The sequence below is a fragment of the Puma concolor genome, chromosome F2 (genome assembly GCF_028749965.1).
Source record: "Puma concolor isolate L17-30 chromosome F2, mPumCon1.1.hap2, whole genome shotgun sequence".
Lineage (NCBI taxonomy): Eukaryota > Metazoa > Chordata > Mammalia > Carnivora > Felidae > Puma > Puma concolor.
The window spans coordinates 66,376,237-66,398,233 of NC_141684.1; the positions used below are offsets into that span (position 1 = coordinate 66,376,237).

Sequence of the window (21,997 nt, forward strand, 5' to 3'; positions counted from 1 at the left end):
TAAGCTTGGCCATTTACCTGTATTAATCGGTTTATTCTGAAATTCATTCAGTCTTCGCATCCGTTCTTCATTTCTCGTTCTAAGCTGATCAATATTTATACTGGACACAGATTTCAAAGAGAGACCAACTGGCGGTACATTAGGATGACCATTATCCTGTAATTAGAAAATAGAATTTCAGAAACAATCATTAGTTAACATAAAATGTTAATAAATCAGTGAATCTAAAAATACTCTTTCCCCTAATAAGTGTACAGTGTGATGAACAAAATAAAACAAATGGAAATCTGCAGCATTTATATTCTAACTCCTGGTTTTTATATTCATGCAGGCTCAGATGAAAGTATAGCATTTGTGATTATATTTAAATGCCATCAGGCTGGGGTGAAAGCGGGGAATTGTAAGACCCAAAAGGTAAAAATTGAAGTAACAGGGTAAGAATCAGTTGAGCTACAGTAATCAAGACACAGTGGTAATGGCATAAAGACAGACCTACAGATCAATGGAATAGATATGAGAGTTCTGGGAATAAACCTTTACCTTTATGGAGAAAAGAGCCAACAAATATTGGAACAACTGGATTGTTCACATACAAAAAAATGAATTTGGAATCCAAACCTCACATCAATTGCAAAAGTTAACACAGAGTGGATCACTGACTTAAATTTAAGAGCAAAAGCTATAGGGATGCCTGGGTGGCTCAGTAGGTTAAGCATCTGGCTCTTGGTTTCGAGCCCCATATCGGGCTCTGTGCTGGTAGTGCTGAGTCTGCTTGGGATTTGATCTCTCCCTCTCTCTTTGCCCCTCCCCCACTCACACTGTCTGTGTCTCTCTCAAAGTAAATAAATTAAAAAAAAAAAAAATGCAAAAGCTGTAAAATTCCTTAGAAGAAAACACAGAAGTAATTTTCATGATAACTGGGTTAGGTAATGGTTTCTTAGATAAAATACCAAAAGTACAAGCAATAGAAGACTGCTAAATTGGACCTCGTCAAGATTAAAAGCTTCTCTATTTTAATAGACACCATCAAGAAAGTAAAAAAAAGCCACAAAATTAAAGAAAAATCTGCAGATCATATATCTAGTAAAGGACTTGTGTCTAGACATATAAATAACTTACAAAACAACAGACAACCTGATTAGAAAATGGACAAAGGATTTGCATAGACATATTTTCAAAGATACACCAATGGCTAAGAAGCACATGAAAATATACTGAACATCTTAGGGAGATACAAATCAAACCCACAATGATATATTGCTTCATCATACCCACTAGGATGAGTATAATAAAAGAGACGGTAACAAGTGGTGGCCGTGATACCGAACACCTGGCTTCCCTTCATATACTGCTGCTAGGAGTATAAAATGGTATAGCCACTTTGGAAAACAGCCTGGCAGTTAAATGTTGGCCACAGTGAACTCTATAACCCAACAATTCAATTCCTAGGTGTTTATGCAACAGAATACAAAAGCATTAAAAAACTTGTACACATGGGGCACCTGAGTGGCTCAGTCAAGTGAGTGTCTGACTCTTGCTTTCGGCTCAGGTCATTATCTCACAGTTTGTGGGTTCAAGCCCCATGTTGGGCTCTGTGCTAACCGCGTGGAGCCTGTTTTGGTTTCTCTCTCTTTGCCCCTCCCCTGTTTGCTCGCTCGCTCTCTTTCTAAATAAGCTTAAAAATTTTTTTTAAAAAACTGAACACAAATTTTTTAAAAGCAGTATTCCTAACAGACAAAAAATGGAAAAAACACAAATGTCCATCAAATGTTGAATAAATGAAAAAAAATGGAATATCCATACAAAGAAGTATTCAACAATAAAAAGGAGGCAAGTACTGACATGCTGAAACTTCAAAGAAAAAAGAAGTCAGTCACAAATGACCGTATCTCATTTCTGTGTATCCAGAAAAGGCAACTCTATAGAAACAGAAAGTAAATTAACGGTTGCTGGGGAAACAAATTTAAGAAACTGCCCAAAGTTGTCTACTCAACAAAGTACATATCTCAACAATGTCACAAAGGCTTTTTACTAGCTACACTGTAAAAACATTTACAAACATCCTATGAGAAGAATATGGGCTGAATATCAGTCTTCCTGTCTAATGTGACCTTGGGCAAGTTATCTGACCAAAATAGAAGAAACCTATACAGTACATGCCTAAAAAGATACAGCAGATTTTTCAATAAATGTTTATCAGTTGCTTCTTGTACATTCTCTGAAATCTAAATACTCCACAAAGGAGAAAGAGGAAGATTAGGGTGTGGAATGAACATTACTGAACATTCTGTGCCAGCACTACTAGACTTGTATTCACACGAAGAGACAGAAAAATACTACCTCAAAGAAGCCAAGGTACCAGAGTTCAATGACCTGCCTAAGGTCAGCCAACTATTTGATGGTAAAGCCTACATACAGACCTAGGGCTATCTCTTCCAGAACAAGTGCTCATTCTTTACTGGACCACATGTCTCACTCCTAAACTGAAAAGGGAAAAAAATGAAAGACATTTCATACATACAAAGTCCAGTCCTTTCAATTTGTTCCTCCTGCGCTCCCTTGCAGAGGGCAGCTGTGACTGTGGAGGGAGGGGGTCATCTTCAATGGCAGGATATGTTTCACCATAAGCACCTAGGAGGACCACACAGAAAGAAGTCTTAAACATGCACCATTTCACATCTTTTTACTCAGAGCTAAACCAAGACTCTCTTTTTTTATTTTTATTTTTTTATTTTTTTTTTTAATTTTTTTTTTTAACGTTTATTTTATTTTTGGGACAGAGAGAGACAGACCATGAACGGGGGAGGGGCAGAGAGAGAGGGAGACACAGAATCGGAAACAGGCTCCAGGCTCTGAGCGGGGCTCGAACTCACGGACCGCGAGATCGTGACCTGGCTGAAGTCGGACGCTTAACCGACTGCGCCACCCAGGCGCCCCAAGACTCTCTTTTTTTAATAGCTTTAAGATATTATTTACATATAATAAAATTCAGCTACCATAAATGTACATAGTTCAATAACTTTTCTAGAATTGTGCAGTCATCACTACCACCCAGTTTTAGAACATGGCTGTCACCTCAAAAAATTTCCCTTTGCTTGCAGGCAATCACAACTCCCACCTGCCCAGCCCCGTGTAAACATTAATCTGCTTTCAATCTCAGGAGATTTACCTTTCTTGAGATTCCATATAAATGGAATTATACAATGTAATATTTTGTGTCTTCCACTTAGCATAATGTGTTTGAGGTTCTTCTACATTGTACCATGTATCAATTCATTCTTGCTGAATAACTGCTCCATCATATGGATACGTCACATTTTATCTATGCATTTACCAGCTGACAGACATTTGAACTGTTTCTAGTTGGTGATTATTAATGCCGCTATGAACATTCATGTGCGTGTCTTTGTGGCCATACATTTTCATTTCTTTGGGGGTATATTCCTAGGAGTTAAGTGCTGGATATTACATGGAACTTAATGTTTAGCATTCTGAGTAACTGCCAAACCATTTTCAGATGTGGTTCTACCATTTCACATAGTAAGAAGGTTCTAGTTTCTTCATATCCTCACCAACACTTGGTATTGTATTTTTAATTACAGTCTTTCTAGTGACCATGGAGGTAAATAGCTTATAACATTTAGAATTTTTTCCCCAAATCCTTATTAAAAAAAAAAAAAAAAATTAAAACCTGAAGGAAAGTTGTAAATATAACAAATACCTAAAATCACCATTTCTTATTTTTCCTCATTTCTATTTGAGGGGGGAGGGTGTTGTTGCTGGTTTTTGCTGAACCAGTAAGTTGCAGGTATCATGACACTTCATCCCCACATACTTGAGCACATACTATCTAAGAACAGGGACTGTCTCCTACATTAAGCCTACAATTCCACTATCACATTCAGGAAATTTAACATTGATACGATACTATCATTTATCCCTATAAGTGATACTCAAATTTCTGATATTTAAAATGTACTGGGTTTTTTGTTGCTCTTTTTTTAAGGCAGCAATAGCTACATTTTATTTAATAAGATGTGGTTTTCTAAAACTCCAAAAATAAAGTTTTCTGACTTCGGGGCACCTGGGTGGCACAGTCAGATGAGCATCCAACTTCAGCTCAGGTCATGATCTCATGGATCATGAGTTCGAGCCCCACATTGGGCTCTGTGCTGACAGCTCAGAGCCTGGAACCTGCTTCAGATTCTGTGTCCCTCCCCCCCACCCCATCCCCGGTTCCTCCCTCACTCACACTCTGTCTCTCTCTCTCAAAAATAAACATTAAAAAAATTTTAATAAAAAAAAAATAAAGTTTTCTGACTTCTATATATACCCCACCACTAATTCATTTGCTGTATTTAAAATATATATACTATTTTTTTTACAAGAACTTTAAGTTCAGTAAAATGGAGTAGAAAATAGAGAATTCCTATATACCCCTGTCCACACACACATAGCTTACCTATCAACAACCTCCACCAGAATGGTATATTTGTTGAAATCAATGAGCCTGCACTGATACATTATCACCCAATATCCAGAATTTACATTAGGCTTCACTCTTGGTGTTGTACATTACATAGGTTTTGACCTGTACCCACAATGACACTATCCTACAGAACAGCTTCATTGCCCTAAAACTCTTCAGTGTACCACCTATTCATTCCTCCCTCTACTGTCACCCTTGGCAACTGCTGATTTCTTTACTGCCTCCATAGTTTTGTATTTTCCAGATGGTCATATAGTTGGAATCATACAGTATGTAGCCTATTCAGATTGGCTTTTTTCACTGGTAAGCATTCAAGGATCCTCTGTCTTTCCATGGTTTCATAACACATTCCTTTTTAGCACTAATATTGCATTGTCTGGACGTACCAGAGTATATTTATCCATTTACCTTCTGAAAGCCATCTTGTTTGCTTCCTGGTATTGGCAATTACTGATAAAACTGCTGTAAGTATCTTGGTGAGGATTTTTGTATGGACACAAGTTTCAACTCCTTTGGGTAAATACTAAGGAATATAAGTGCTGCATTGAAAGGTAAGGAGTATGTTTGGTTTCCTAAGAAACACCCAAAGTGGCTGTACCATTTTACATTCCCATCAGCTGTGAGTGAGAGTTCCTGTGGAGTTTGACCATTGTAATAGTTGTATCTCGTTAATTTACATTTCCCTAAAGACATATTTTCAAGGGCCTATTTGGCATCTGTAAGTCTTTAGTGAAATGTCTGTTTGTATCTTTCACCCATCTTTTAATTCTTTCTTCTTGTTGAGTTTTCAGAATTCTTTGTACATTTTGGCTAACAGTCCTTTATCAGATAAGTCTTTTGCCAAGTATTTTCTCCTAGTCTGGGCTTGTCTTCTCATTCTCTTGCGATGGTCTTTCACAGAGCATTAGTATTTAATGAAGTCTAGTTTATCCAATTTCTCTCTCTCATGGCTTATGCCTGGTGTTGTATCTAAAAGTCATCACTATACCCAAGTTCTTCTAGGTTTTCTCCTCTACTATCTTCTAGGAGTTTTATAACTTTACATTTTACATTTGGGTCTATGGTCCATTTTGAGTTGATTTTTGTGAAGGGTGTAAGGTCTGTGTCTAGATTCATTTTTTTGCATGTAGATGTCCAGTTGTTCTGCAGCATTTATTGAAAAGACCATCTTTTATCCATTGCAACTACCTTTGCTCTTTTCAGTTGACTATACTTGTTTGGGTCTATTTCTAGACTCTATTCCGTTCAAATGATCTATCTGTATATTCTTTTACCAATACCATCCCATCTTGATTACTGTAACTTTATAGTAAGTCTTGAGGTCAGGTAGTGTCAGTCCTCATCTTTGTCCTCTTTCCATATGGTGCTGGCTATTCTGGGTCTTTTGCCCCTCCATATAAACTTTAGAATCAGTTTGTTGATATCCATAAATTTTGATTGGGATTGCACTGAATTTGTAGATCAAGTTGGGAAGAACCACGGTCTTAAACCATACTGAGTTTCCCAATCCATGAAACAGATATTTCTATTTTATTTCATTAAGAGTTTTATAGTTGTTTTCATAAAACAAAACAAACTTAAAAAAATACTAAGTATATATTCTTAGGACTTTTTAAAATTAAAAGATTCACATACAGTTTTAAGAAATGGTAGAGGTCCTTTATACACTTTGCCCAGTTCCTCCCAGTGGTACTGTTTTACAAAACAAGAGCAATAGTCTCACACCCAGGATATTGATACTGATAAAATACACTTGATACTGATCTCTTAGTAGCAGTCCATAGTATGGAGGTACTGCAGTTTAACTATGCACCTGTTGAAGGAAATCTGAGCTGAGTCCAGCTTTGGCTATTAGAAGTAAAGCTGTTATGAAAATTCATGTACAGGGATTTGTGAGAACCATTTCTATGACTTCTAAAGTTCATTTTAGTTATAAAGTTTTGAAGATTAGAGTTTTTAAGATTAATTTGATAATTATTAAGTTAGTAAAACAGAATATTCACTTTTTACCACCTTGGAAAACAAAGAGTAGTGATTTTGTAAATATGGAAAAAAGTACTTAAATATAATGTTTAAGATTTAAATAACTAGATCCGTAAAATAAATATACTCACCAATAAAAGCACTATCAGATTCCAGTAATGAAGTTTTCAAAAAATCATCAGCGTGCTCTCTAAGCTAAAAGAATCATACATTAACAACTTTTATTAGTATTGTATGGAAAAATAACAAACTTGTACCAAGAGGCACATGTCTCCACACTGTTCCCAAAATTAGCAAAAAGGATGGCTGCTTCCTTCCTACACCACATTCCAATGCCCCCCAAATACAAGAAAGGCCCTTTTTTATAATTTTTTTAAGTTTATTTATTTTTGAGAGATTGAGCATGCACATGAGTTGGGGAGAGGGGGAAAGAGAATCCAGATCAAGAATCAAGCCAAAATTGACAGCTGGATGCTTAACCGACTGAGCCACCCAGAGGTCTACCCCAGGAAAGGGGGCGTCTACTGAGGTTCACAATTAAAAGGTCTTTAAACACCGCCAAGACTCTCATTCTTTCAATAAATCTGTGTAGTGCACTATTTCCTCCATGCCAGGAACAAAGATGAGTAAGACTTTCTGCTGTGGAGTGGATCACAGTGCCACTAACTGAGCCACCTAGCCACTGGCTCACCTAACTGAGCCACCCAGGTGCCCCCCAACATTGTAAACTCTCTTACCCCAGGACACCCAGCACCTTTCCAGGCTATTATTTTCTCCAGAGCCACACAATCTAACATACTATATATTTATTTATTGTCTCTCCCTCTTAACAGAAAGCTAGCCCTCAGAGAGCAGGGATTTTTCTTCATTCCTATGCCCCCAGCACCTAGCACCGTCTATCTGCTCCACAGTAAGTATTCAATACATATTTGTTGCATGAAAGCAGCTCATCCCTTCTCTTAAGTGTTTACTTGAGAGAGAGAATACATGTACACACATGCATGAGGGGCAGAGAGAGAGAGAGGGAGAAAGAGGATCCCAAGCAGGCTCCACACTGTCAGCACAGAGCCCAATGCAGGGCTTGATCTCAGGAACCTGAGCCACAATCCAGAGTCAGATGCTTAACAAACTGAGCTGCCCAGGGGCCCCTCATTCCTTCCCTTTATTCAGTCTCTGCACAGATTTCACCTCCTCACGATAAGAGTAACACCCTTACCTTGCTTCTTTCTTAATAGGCCTCACCAATATTTATATAATAAACTCCTACTTCCACTGCTGCTCATACTGACAGCAAACACGCTGCGCTTATTATGGGCCAGGCTCTATGCTAAAGGCTTTTTTAATACATTATCTCACTTAATCCCCACAACAACCCAAACTATTTTTCATTTATTTAATCAACATTTATATAGAAATTACGTGACAAGCCTATCTCTAAGTGCCTTGCAAATAATAATTTACTTATAGCCACCCTCAGAGGTAATACTATCCTATTTTACAGATCAGGAAGCTAAGGCACAGAAAGATTAAATATCTTGCCTGAAGTCACACAATTAAAAACAGACCAACTTGAAGAGCCTAGATCCAATGCCACAATATACTTTGTATAACAATATATTTTCTATGTATTATACTAATATATCTCTACTACCCACTACATGGATGAGACAATATTTAAATTCTTTCTTAAGTCAATATTCAAAACTGGATTACTCACCATATTTCTAAAAATTTTTTATCCCCCAAAAACTAACCTGAAAAATTGTGGTAAAAAAATAAGTGGTTTCTTACCATTCTGTGGTCCCGTACTTTAGCACTTGGGATAGCATCCAAGTCAACTACAGTTAATGGAGAAAAAAAGTTAGAAAACATTTTAAAATAAAAACTTTTAGGGGTACCTGGGTGGCTCAGTTAGTTGAGCATCTGACTTGAGCTCAGGTCATTATCTCACATCTTGGCATGAGTTCGGGCCCTGCGTCAGACTCTGTGCTGACAGCTCGGAGCCTGGAGCCTGCTTCAGATTCTGTCTCTCTCTGCCCTTCCCCAGCTAGCATGCTCTCTCTCTCTCAAAAATATATGAACACTAAAATAAGATTTTCTAAAATAAAATTAAAAAAAATTTTTTAGAGTATCTTTTGTAACTAGCTAGTGCTCTATTAGAAATTCTTTTTCAACTATCACATTTTACAATGTTAAGATATTACTTATTAATAAATATAACTAAGCATACATTTTAATTGAATAAAATTCTTCCATTCACATTAATGAATAGAAACAGTAAAATCACTGTGAACTTGAAACTGATGCCTACAGAAAGAGAAAATAATGCAGAATTCTTCACCATCTTCTTTCATACTTCCACAATCTGTGTAGAAATTTGCTGAGTGGAGTTAGACACAGGCCCCTCACATGAACTGAAGGAGGCTAGTTCAGCTCTAGGTATCTGGTTCCAGGGGCGAATATTCTGGATCATGTATACCAAAGGTCCCTCTTTGATCTGACCAGTGTTCCTATGTGTTCCTCTGAATAGTGCATTTTGTCCTTTAGAACCTGCCATTGGGAATAAATACTCTACCAATGAATGACACAGCCTGTATTCCTTCTTAGAATTTTTTTTTTAATATTTATTTTGAGAAAGAGAGGGAGAGAGCAGGGTAGGGGCAGAGAAAGAGAGAGGGAGAAAGAGAGATTACCAAGCAGGCCCCATGCTATCAGTACGGAGCCCGGCGCAGGGCTTGCCCTCACAAACCATGAGATCATGACCTGAGCCGAAAATCCAAGAATCAGATACTTAACCAACTGAGCCACCCAGGCTCTTAGAATATTTTATACCATGTTTGTGACTGTTTTATAGTTAAACCATATTTTTATGAATTAAGTCATCATACTGTTTGTTGGAAGGTGGCAGATGGTTGCTATGGAAAATGGATACCCACAGCGCAAAAACACATCTGAATCTACCTGGGGACTATTTTTGGGTTAATCAGCCTAATTTGCCAAGATCACACCAGATCAGATCATCAGCTGGAATTCCTAAGCGAAAATTCCACCAAAATGCTTGTAAAGGTTGAACAATGTATTTGCTTTTCTCTTCTCTGATGGCATGCCTAGTATTTATCATAGAATTTGAGTTACTCTGCCGTCAGAGGGTGATCTATGAGACCATTGTGAAAAATTCTGTACAAGATAGAGGAAAGACTTTCCCTATATCAATCTTTATCAAAGTCTTGACCTAGGCCTAAAGTGGTATACCCCTTACTCCTGTGATACTGTCTCATGGTCAAAAAAAGGTTCCTCAGATCCTGCAGGCCAGATCAACCTGCCAAGTTAGGGTCTTAAATTTTCCTAAAAATAACTGGTAGGACCATGTCTTCTCATTCTTGTTACCAGACTACTGCGTTTGTACAACTCATTTTCTATGGCCACTCTCAGTGGCCTGAAGGCTGGCAAAGCTGGTGAAATATGTGTGAGGGTCACTGGATCAACAGGGAGCACAGATACTGAGGCAGCTGCTCCACTCTGCTACCAGATGCTCCCCCACCCCTAGTTCCACACTCCCAAGGGATCCTAGATTTCTCCTTTGCAGCATTCATCACATTTAATGCTTATTTAGCAGCTAATGTCTCCCCCAAAGTATAAGCTCCTAGAGAGCAGTAGCATTATTTCCTTCATCACCACATCCCCTGGATATGTGTATCTGTGCTTACGGTAGTCACTTAGTATCTGCTGACTGGCAGATTATACAAAAACATGTTCACAGCCCAGTCTGGTGCTGTACAAACTTTATGTCGTATCAAAACCTGGCAGACACGCATGATAAAGAAATGCCCCAGCATTCCTTCCCTTGGTTCCTACTTCTTGCTGCAGATGTCACCTGACCTATCCAAGGTGCTCAATCTTCCTCATTACAGTGAATGGCTGGGCCCTTCTCATACATGGATAACATACCTCAGCCACACCAATCAGAGCCCTCCCTGGGACCTGTATTTTTCTGGGACTATATGCCACAAGAGCCATGTGAGCATAGAGCCGCCAGTGGAGGGAAATTGCCTGGAACTGAAATCAATACCAGAGAGAGAAAAAAGCCAATAACAACAACAAAAAACAACTCACTGATACTATTTGAGATAGTAATGATTATTTCTTACCTTCAGCACCTTCCTGCATCTTTATTCTATTCAGTTTCTTCTGCTGTTCTCTTAGCAGGGCTTGCTGCTGAATCTCTAAGGTGTGGTGATCTCTTGGAGGATCCGGGTACATAAATTTCAGATCAATTCGTGTTTCTGAATCTAGTACAAAAATATACAGCTAAGCTCAATCTTGTTTCCAAAGGAAATTTTATTAAACTTCACTATAAACATATGAATAACCTAATTTCAAAATCAAAGAATATAAATAATAAAATTTCACTGAAGTCAAAAGATACTAAAATTATCATAAAACTAAAGAACATGAAATTAATATTCTTTAAATAGATGCCCTTTCACAAACTTACCAACATTATAAGGAAACCCTCACCAGAACAAGCACTAACTTATTAGGCACTCTCCTACCATCCCACTCCCGAAGATACCCCACACCCCAAACACATAGCGAGGCAACTATGTCCAAGCAGTCAGTCACATGGCTATAACTCAGGCAGCCATGAAACACTGTAATCACAGCCAATCCCTAAAATATACTGAAAAAATGAAAATATAATGTTACTGGCCAATTAAAATTTTAACCCTTGCAAGTATCATGCAAAAAGCAAGACAAATGTAGACTGGCTGGAACTTTAGGAGAGAGATGTCATTAGTGGAGGAAATGACAGTCTAAGAATTCCCCTATGCCACAATTCAAGAATATCAATTGATCAGAATGAAAATGTTAAACCTTAATTTTTAAATGTTGAGAACAAAAATATACTACATACATTAAAAAGCCCTGAAACTATTATTCCCTTTGATCTACTAATTACACTTCTGGGATAGAATTTAAAGAATTGATCCTAAATATATAAAAAGCTTTATGATCAGAAGTTACCAAAATTATCAAAATAATGTAATAGTATTAACATAAAAAATGGGAACTATGTTGAATACCTAAGAATTAGAAAATGATTAAGGACAAAGTTAACAGAAGAGACTGGACACATGAACTTGGATTGGATAGACCCTGACTTTTGCCACTTTCAGACTCTGTTTCCTCTCTGTAAAAACAAGAGATATCAACAACTGAGTCACATGATGAACAAGGACTCAATGTGGAAATAACATAGGGAAAATGAGTGGCTCAATTTGTGGTGTAAACCTTTTTTGTTCTCATGATCTCATGATCTTTGAGGACCCCTAAGAGCTTTTATCTAAGTCTCTCACATACACAAACTTTATTAGAAATTAAACTAAAAAAAAAAAATTTAAAAATAAGAACACACAAACACACTGTAGTATTAGCATCAGAGCAATGAAGTTATCAGATGCTGTGTAACCTCCAGAAAACCTGTATACACACGTGAGAATAAAAATAAAAAAGACAAATAATGTCTTAATTTATAATAAAAAGGTTTTTTTTAATGTTTATTTATATTTGAGAGAGAGAGAGAGAGAGACAGAGCGCAAGTGGCGGAGGAGCAGAGAGAGGGAGACAGAATCTGAAGCAGGTTCCAGGCTCCGAGCTGTCAGCACAGAGCTCAACACAAGGCTTGAATTCATGAGCCGTGAGATCATGACCTGAGCCGAAGTTGGACACTTAACTGAACCACCCATGTGCCCTGAATAAAAACAGTTTTGACCTCACAGATCCCCTGACCAAATTCTTGAGATGCACTGGCTTGTTTTTTTCCAAACATTTATTTATTTTTGAGAGACAGAGAGAGAGCACAAGCAGGTGGAGGGGCAGAAAGAGAGGGGGACACAGAATCTGAAGCAGGCTCCAGACTCTGAGCTGTCAGCACAGAGCTTGATGCAGGGCTTGAACTCACCAACCGTGAGATCATGACCTGAGCCTAAGTAAGACACTTAACTGACTGAAACACCCAGGCACACCAATAATTTTTTTTAATGTTTATTTTTGAGAGAGAGAGAGAGAGAGAGAGAGAGAGAGAGAGAGAGAGAGAGAGCTTCCCTACATGCAAGCAGAGGAGGGGCAGAAAGAGAGGGAGACATAGAATCCTAAGCAGGTTCTGTGCTGGGGCTCTAACCCATGAACCGTGAGATCATGACCTGAGCAAAAGTTGGATACTCCACTGACAGGCACCAAGGTGCCCCGAGACCCACTGGGTTTAATACAATTCCTGCATACAGTAAATTATCAACAAATAGTAGAATTAAAAAGCTACAGTATATGTAAATGATGACACTTGTAAGTATAAATGAAAAACAAAAGGAAAAATTAACACTTAGATCTTATTTTTACCCTTTTTGCTTTAATTAGGCTCAGAAAGAAGACTTGAAATAAGAATGGTGTTTATATTTAGGTGGTTTGAGTAAGGTGATTTTTCCCTCTTTCTTTATCTGTATTTTCAAAACTCTCAATAATAGCTCTTACTCTTAAAATGAAGACCCTCTCTCTCTGCCCCTCCCCCACTCATGCTCGCTTGGCTCTCTCTCTCTCACAAATAAACAAACATTTACAAAAAAGTAAAAAGAAGAAAAGTTAAATTCTGGTATAGATCATATGATCACACATCCATCTCTGCCCCCTTGACTCCAATACCTGCTCTATTAAATGGTCCAAAAGGAAAGTCACATATAACACACATTTTGGCTTCTCTACACATTTTCCATCTCCCAGGCTACTGTGTATCTTGGCAATCTATTTCCCTACCAAGCTTTCTCTCCTCCTTCTAAGTGCTTTATCAAATATTCTCTACTTTCTTCCTTCAAAAATCCTCTATTTCCTTCTGCCTCCTCAGGGACCCTGCTCTCATCATTCTCTCTCTCTTCTGTATCTCACACCTCTTCCCCAGTAACAGCCCTTCACATTAGCATCCTAACAAGTTCCCCAGACCTGGACCCTTTGCTCCTCCCCTTCCTAGCCAAACTTCCTCCAAGGGTTGCCTTCAACACTTTGCCTCCTAGTCAATCCTAATTGCAAAGTTAATTGGTTTCTGATGCCTAATTTCACCAAAAAAGATCTAATTGAGGTCACCAGTGACATCTCATCCAACTGACACTTTGCAATATTCATCTTACATGATCCCTTCTCCTTGACACACTCTTCACTTAGCTTTCAGGATACCACATTCTCCTGCTTTTCCTCCAGTCACTCTGGCTGTTCCTTCCCAGTTTCTTTCCTCAGCTCATCTTGCTCTGTCCACCTTTCATTAATGACACTCTTCTCATTCTACCTGATCGAATCCACTCCTGACAGGCTTTAACAGCTCTATGCTGTTAGAGATACACTAAAGCTTCGTTCGGATACTGAAGAACTAGAGTATACGGAAGTTTACTCATCATCGTTTAAAATATGTATTATAAATGAAACTACTTTAGAAAAAGGATACAAATAAATACTTGAATATGGGTAGAACACAGGCTGTATCTTTAAAACAGCAGCATTCTACTCACCTCTGTCTTTCAACTCATTGAAGTCATGAATATTCTGAAAAGTAGTAGCATCTAAGCCCTTAGGTGACTGTCTTCTGACAGGAGCTTGCAACCGATGTCTAGCCATGTCAAATATATCCATGGGATTCTTTTCTCTTTTCCTACAGATAAATGACAAATTTTGATAAATGTGTTTTAAGGAAAAGAAAATTAGAGTTCACATTTAACTCCCTGTACAAGAAATGTGGCATCTGACATCACAATATATTATAAAAATTTACTCTAATATTTGCTTTTTCAAGCTCTTGTATTAAAAAATACAGTAAAGGTTACTATAATCTTTCAAGATATTCCGATGCAAAGTACCTTATTAGAAGAGTAAAATGACTTAGCTTTACCTTACAATGTTCCACACAGTAGAGAGATCACAGCCGTTAAGGTCAGCAAGACCAAGATTCAAAGACCAGCTCTGCTATTTACTGGCAGTCTGATCCTGATTTTATCATCTGTAAGATGTAGATGATGTCTATTCCTTTTAATTAAGTGAAATTACACACTGTAATGTACCCAGCATTGTATCTGATACATATTAGGTAATTAAAAAATGTTATCTTCCCCTCAGCCTAAAATAAAAATTATACAGAGAAATGTGGTGTTAATATGCTGCCCAATATAACGGGTACTACCCACAGTCTCCAACACTAATTTTATAGTGGGCTTTCAGGGAATTCAATACCTAATTAGTTAATTAATGCTCTAATCCCGTGGTACCTAGGAAGTTAACATAATAAGCAGGTGGCTTAGTAAGCAAGTTTCCTGCTAGGGCTTTGGGGAAGTGACTAAGAAGAGGACAGGGATGGGGGACAGTGTCTTTAGCCCTGAAAAGAAAAACCAGGTATCCCCTGCTGCTTCCCATAGCACCAGATAGGCCTATATTATTTAGTATTCTTTTTGAAAATGGAACTTTAATCTACAACTGTCGGAGACTTGGTCCCATTCCTGCCTTCATTTCTTTGTTCACTAAATCTTCTCTAAGCACCTAGATGGGAACAGCTTGGATCCCAACAGGCAATACCACTTCAGGGTGAGGATGAGGAGTCACTGGGGCCACAAAACTATCTTGTCAAGGCTGAGACAGACCTCTAAATAGTGAGCCACCCAGGGTGACAGGATTCATTAAAATGCAAAACAAATGGTAAAAAGGCTTACAGGAGGCCATTAAATTTGACTCGTATCTAGTTTCCATTAATGCTAAGAGTTAAATAAAATGCTAAGTTAGGAATTAGGTTGTTAAATCTTCTTTGCATGTGAGCTAGCTAATGTTTGTTTTGTGCCTAACATATAGTAAGAGCTCAATAATGTGAATTAACAAGAGATTCTTTTTGTGACAGTTTATAAAATCAGAATAAAGAATCAACTCTGGGATGTCTCTGACTACAATACATGTTAAAAATTATACCAAAGTAAATGTATTAACAAAATCTTGCTCAATGATGGCAATTCTAACATATATTCTCTAACTTAAGTTAGCACGTAGAATTTACAAGGCAGTTTCAAATACATACATTTATTTATTCTTCACTAAAGTATCTTGGGGTAGAAATTATCATTACCATTTACAAATGAGAAAACTGAAGAGCTGCCTGGTTTCTCTTTCTTATATTGGTTTGCTAAAAGAGAGTACAGCATTCAACTTATGAATGAAAAAAAGAAAATAAAATGCCAATAACCTATTATATTGAATTAAATATGCATGTCTGAATACAGAATGCTGCAATAGTTAAGACAGTTATAACATCATAAAAGTAAATACAGAAAAACTATACTGACCTCTCAATTACTTAGAAGTAATTAATCTATTATAAAAGAAAATCACCACCTTGGGTTAATACATCATTATCTAGCCATTCTATATCACAAAACTTCCTCACTGTGTTTACTTCACCAGAACATGCTCAGAGGTTACAATGCTATAAGGGCACCTGGGTGGCTCAGTGGGTTAAGCGCCTGACTTCAGGTCATGATCTCAGTTTGTGAGTTCAAGTCTGATGTCAGGCTCTATGCTGACAGCTCAGAGCCTGGAGCCTGCTTCACATTCTGTATCTCCCTCTCTCTCTCTCTCTGCCCCTCCCCCACTCATTCGCCCACGCGCTCTCGCGCGCTCTCGCTCTCTCTCACAAAAATAAACATTAAACAATTTAAAAATTAAAAAAAAGATGCTACGTAAAAATCCTACTACATACTGGATTAGAATCATGAATGTCAGTAGGAACTGAACAAGTATACAAACTGACAGACCCGGGAACAATGACAGATATATGCTAATATGACTTAGCACACATACATATATTAAATTCTCTAGCTCTGTCCACTGTCCATCTGCCCAGAAGCAATGACACCCAGTAGCAGCAAGCACAACCAGCATCCAGAGCTTGGTTTCTAAATACCATTCTCCAAGAGGAATCATGGCTCCCTGGAGAAATGGCTGATTTTAGGGCTGAGGTAGGGGAAGTACAAGAGGATCCTGGAGTGTCTTATAATACCAGAAAGTAAAGAAGTGCCCACAAAGAATGGAAAATGGATTATAACTCAAAGTACAAAATAAATATACATGAAACAAAAGTGATATAAATAAATGATTGAATAAAGGGAAGAGAAGGGACAAATCTTTCCTACAGTTTTTATTTTTTATTTTAAATTTTATTATTTTACCATTTACAATTCTGAATAATATATATAGATAACCCACCCCCTCTCCAGGAGATGGAGCTTAATCCCACCTCCTACCCATTCTTGCAAGTGTGCCAGATTTATTGATTAGTGTCCTAAGAATACTAACTGCAGCAGAGAAACTTGGCAAATTCTACTTTAACCAAATGATAAAGGTTCCCATCCCCAGGGATATCAAGTAGATGCCATGTACCCCCATGATGCGATGCAATGTGATGTGATGAGAAGACCACATGCCCTGTGCTATTCTTTCCAAAAACCCTTAACACCAGTCTAATCATGAATAAACTTCAGACAAACCCAGATTAAGTGACATTCTACAGGATTCCAGAAGTCAATACCCCTCTAGACTGTTAGTCATGAAAACAAGAATGAGAAATTGTTTCAGACCAGAGGGGATTAGGAGACATGACAACTAAATGTAATGTGGTACTGTATATATTGATTACATCCTGGAATAGAAAGAGAACATTACCGGAAAAACTAGAGAAATCCAAAAAGTCTGGGACATAGTAGTAATGTTCCAATATCAGCTTTTTAGTGACAGTCATACTCTAGTATGATGTTAACAACTGGGAAAACTCTACTCTAGTAAGATGTTAACAATTAGGAAAACTGAAGGGCATATGGGAATTCTGTACTATGTTTGCAACTTTTCTTTAAAATTATGCAAAAATAAATAATTTTTTTAAAAATAAACACCCTTTAATAAAACTGTGGCAGTTACCCACTATATTGACTTTACTTCCTACTAATAGACTACAATCTGCAGTTTGAAGAATACTGCTTTAAAAAATACAGGAGTCCTTTTGGCAAAAATGATCAGAAATATTTGGTAGTAAGTTACTTGGCTAGAAAATATTTAAAAAAATACATTTTTAATGTAAAATGCAAAAAATAAGCTTTAAAATGATTATTCCAACTCTGAAGTCTTCAATTCCTATATCATTTTCCCCTAAAGGATTAAATTTCTGTGCCTGATTTTATAGAAGACTAAGAAAGGGAAAGTAAAGAGATTGTTTTCTTTTTTTTTTTTTTTTTTTTTTTTTTACGTTTATTTATTTTTGGGACAGAGAGAGACAGAGCATGAACGGGGGAGGGGCAGAGAGAGAGGGAGACACAGAATCGGAAACAGGCTCCAGGCTCCGAGCCATCAGCCCAGAGCCCGACGCGGGGCTCGAACTCCCGGACCGCGAGATCGTGACCTGGCTGAAGTCGGGCGCTCAACCGACTGCACCACCCAGGCGCCCCGAGATTGTTTTCTTAATTGCCTAGTTTATGTCTTCTTCTGGTCTTGTTTCAACTACCTCTTTTCTAATGTGGACTTCCCTACCACTTAGATCAGTTTTTACAAAGCAACTTCTGCACCCATTTGCCTTGTGTACATAAGGTCAAAAAATGAGTCAATTATTTTCCATTCATGGATTTATGTGGTGAGACAAACAATCCATTCTAAGATAGAACTGGAAGAATGGTGTAATCCCAAAACTTAAATTTCACTAAATCTAATCCTATTAAACATTTCAAGGTTAGGGCTATTATTTCTGGTTTTCCTTCAAGAAGGAACTACTTCTTTCTAACTCCCCCATCCCAGTATCTCTGTCAACACAACCACCACCATCCTCACTGCCATAAATATATTATCGGCAGAAGGGAAAGACAGTTAAAACATTCAATTTAAATGTTTTATATTAGGTTAAATATTCATTAAATATCCCGTATTTTTACAATGAATGGGTTCAACAGGTGTGGATAAATGTTTTATGAAGGCAATGTAATCATAAAATTCAAGAAAGTGAATCTAAAAGCATATTGGTTAAAGAAAGAGCTATTTTGCCCCCATCAAAAAAAAAAAAAAAAAAAAAGAAGAAGGAAAGAAAAAGAAAACCTACCACACACTACAAATACAGGCTCAATAAATCATATATTACTTTGGATTAGTTGTACTGAGTGCTTCCACTAAGATATAACTGTTTAGCTAGATTTCTTTTGGGGGAAAAGGCTATTTCAGTCATATAATTTCACCAACACTGTGTTAAAAACTTTTCTCAAGCATGCATACCATTCATTCTAATAAATGTGACTTTACAATAAAGATTAATTAATCCTGTTCCAAAACTGTAGAATTACTGGATAGGTTCTGATTAATGTACGATTCCTTTTCCTGAACACAAAAGATATTAACAAATAAAAAACACAATTCAAAACTTACCTTATATGAATTTCATCATCACTGTCCATATGTAGCAACCGCCCTTGTAGACGCCGCTCTTCACTACGAAGCTGTTTCCTCATTTCTGATAACTCCATTATTACATTTTTTTTCTCCTCTGAAAATTCACAAAAAGTAAAAAATAAGATAGGTATAAGAACAGAAGATTAAGCATTTAATATAACCTGACATCACAAAATGCTCAGAGAGACAGTTTTGTGAAAAGTTAATTTTTATGTTTTTTATATATACACAGATCACATTCATGAACACCAGTAAGGCCCCACACACATTTCTAATAATACAGGAATTTCAAAAGTCAAGAAATATTCTTGGGGTGGGGAAAGTGCAACTATGAAGGGGCAGCGCAAGAGCGTTCCTCTGAGGTGATGCCACAGTTCTACACCCTGACTGTATAGTAGTCACACAAGTTTTACATAATACAAATGCACAGAGCCACACAAAAATACAAACACACATAATTACTTCATGTTCAAACTGTGAGCCCTGATAGAGGTCTGCAGAACAACAATGTTAATTTCCTGGCTATCATACTATGTAAGATATTACCACGGAGGGAAGCTGCAGTAAGGGTACACAAGACCTCACTATACTCTTTGGCAACATTCTATGAGTGTATACTTATTTCAAAACAGAAGTTTAAGGGAAATATTCTAGATTACAGACTTCATAGTTAACTTTACCTTCTGCACGGAGCTGATTTCTCCTGGCAGGTACTGGAGGAGACTGTGCCCTGGACACGGAACTTTCCTGTTTAATAATCATAACAAAGATACACTCAGTATGTCTTCCCTACTCAGAAGCTTGAAAAGAATAATTTTTTTAGTAACTATATGTAAAAAAAACCCAGACTTCCCAGTATCCTATCTATACTCTTACCTACATGTATTTTTCTTATCACAATGGGGCAGTCTTTGCTCCATCCAAAAACAATCCCTTCACCTGTCTTATCTAGTTAAGTGACTCCCACCTCCTCCCATCACTCTCTTGCCTCAGCCTATGCTTAAAAATCTCTTCCTTCTTGGGGCGCCTGGGCATCCGACTTCAGCTCAGGTCATAATCTCACAGTTCATGGGTTTGAGCCCCATGTTGGATTCTGTGCCTTGCTCTCTCTCTCTGCCCCTCCCCCGCTCATGCTTAGTCTGTCAAAAATAAATAAACATTAAAAAAAATAAAAAATAAATCTTCCTTCTTAAAAAAATTCTTACCTCCTCCTTCATCACTAACTACTAGCCCTTCTCGACTTCCCTCCATAGCCATCCCACTTTCAAGAAGAAGAGATGCAATGTGGGTATCTACTTCTTCATGCCCATTCACTCCTCACCATACAGCTACTGCCTTTGCTTCTATAACCCATTACTCCACTAACACAGCTCTCCCCAAAGTCACCAGTGATCCCCAAGTGACAGTTAATGGGTATTTTATGCCCTTATTTTACTTGCCCAGTAGCAACTGATATTGCCACGGTCACTTTCTGCTTGCTTTCTCTGCTTCTTAAATATTTAATTCCCTAGTTTTCCATCCTCTATTCTTTGCTTTCCCCAAACTCATCCTAGACTACTGTACTAATCTAAGAAGCAACAATGGTAATGGCTTCCAAAACTACAAAACCAGTTCAGAGCACCTTCCTTAGCCCAACATATTTTCAACCGACTACTCTATAAATCTCACAAGAAACTTGAAAGTCGTCACTGATACCTACCCCACATACACAGTTAGTAAATCTATTTGTGTCTCTTAAGTATGTCTTGAACTTGTCACCCATTGTCAGTTGTTAATGTCGCTGCCTTTAAGTCCTCAAAGTCTCACAGCTGGACTTCTGCAAAACCATTTTAACTTGTTTCCAAGTTTAAGGTCTTGCTCAACCTCTAAAATACACTGATCTCTACACCACTGCCTTAGAGAACATTATGCAAGACATATATGGCCATTCTCCTACTTATGACATATATCATTCCCTTACTTAAAGTAGTACATGCATTCCCATTTGTTATCTACTACAGACCTACTAAATTAGAGTCTCAGAGGGTGAGATTCAGGACAATGTTCTAACATCTTTGTCTACTCCAGTAATTAGCCTGTTTGGTACCCATGGGAATAAAGTCAAACCCCTTAGCACTCCATACAACATCCCACATATGTTCTGACGGATACTTCTGTTGCCATCTTGGTTAGGCATTATCAGGCCAGACCAAACTGCTGTATTCTCCATGTGTGCCATATGGCTTACACCTCCCTCCATGATTTTACACACACTAAAAGTCCCTCATGCTCCTCTTTATGGCAAATTCCTACTCCTTTTTCAAGAGTCAACTCAAAGGATCAACCCTTCTGGAACATCTTCCGGGCTTTCTTTTGATGGGAGCTCAGTATAAGGGACTTTATTAGCATAACTACAGCTAGCCAGATAATATATTATCAAAGAAAAGGCCTTCTTGAGGGACCTACACAAGAACCATTTGCTAAATTATAAACTGTCAAAAGAATTTAAAACTTAGGGCACCAAATATCAACTACAGGTGAAGCAACAAACAAATGTAAACATTATCTGTATTTCAGATCTGAAAAAATGTAACCTAGCTAAATATAATGACTAAAAAAAGAAAATCTCATTCAATTCCCCCCCCCATCTAAAATAACTTAGCTAAGATTAACATATCAAAAGAAAAAGTATATACCTGAATAAAGGAACTTATAATGCTGTCAACTGAAGGAGGTCTTTGGAGTTTGCTTGCAATTTTGTTCTGAAGAGCAGGAACTACAGGAGAAGGCTGTCTCAAGCGCTGGGGAAGAAAATATACACACGTTGACCAACATATGTATGTATATACACATACATGCACATGTGTGTGTGCGTGTGTGTGTGTGTACAAACACCCCTAATAGTTAGCAAGACCATTTAAGAAGTTCAGAATGCTATTGCTTTTATTTCATAAAACACTTTTTACCAAAAAAAGTCAGAAATTCAATTATGTAGATCAAAAACATCAGTTATGATAAACATAAATTGATTTAGATATTGTTATTAAAAGA

The 21,997-nt window shown here is 37.6% G+C and overlaps 1 protein-coding gene across 9 annotated transcripts in view; it reads right to left on the minus strand.

The window, feature by feature from the left end:
* CSPP1 (centrosome and spindle pole associated protein 1) overlaps window positions 1–21,997 on the minus strand; it is a 153,260-nt gene that overhangs the window by 2,414 nt on the left and 128,849 nt on the right. For 8 of the 9 annotated variants that reach the window (XR_015246755.1, XM_086695380.1, XM_025922476.2 and 5 more), the window contains 9 exons: window positions 21,643–21,747; window positions 19,648–19,714; window positions 18,944–19,061; window positions 14,023–14,162; window positions 10,621–10,761; window positions 8,264–8,310; window positions 6,604–6,667; window positions 2,522–2,631; window positions 18–156 (listed from right to left, as the gene is read on the minus strand). Coding sequence is in view for 7 of the 9 variants with exons in the window: in XM_086695380.1 (XP_086551506.1) it covers window positions 18–156; window positions 2,522–2,631; window positions 6,604–6,667; window positions 8,264–8,310; window positions 10,621–10,761; window positions 14,023–14,162; window positions 18,944–19,061; window positions 19,648–19,714; window positions 21,643–21,747 (931 nt within the window). In the remaining 2 variants the exon portion in view is untranslated. Of the gene's footprint in view, window positions 1–17; window positions 157–2,521; window positions 2,632–6,603; window positions 6,668–8,263; window positions 8,311–10,620; window positions 10,762–14,022; window positions 14,163–18,943; window positions 19,062–19,647; window positions 19,715–21,642; window positions 21,748–21,997 lie in introns of those variants that run through there. The other variant, XR_015246756.1, reaches the window with a different exon arrangement.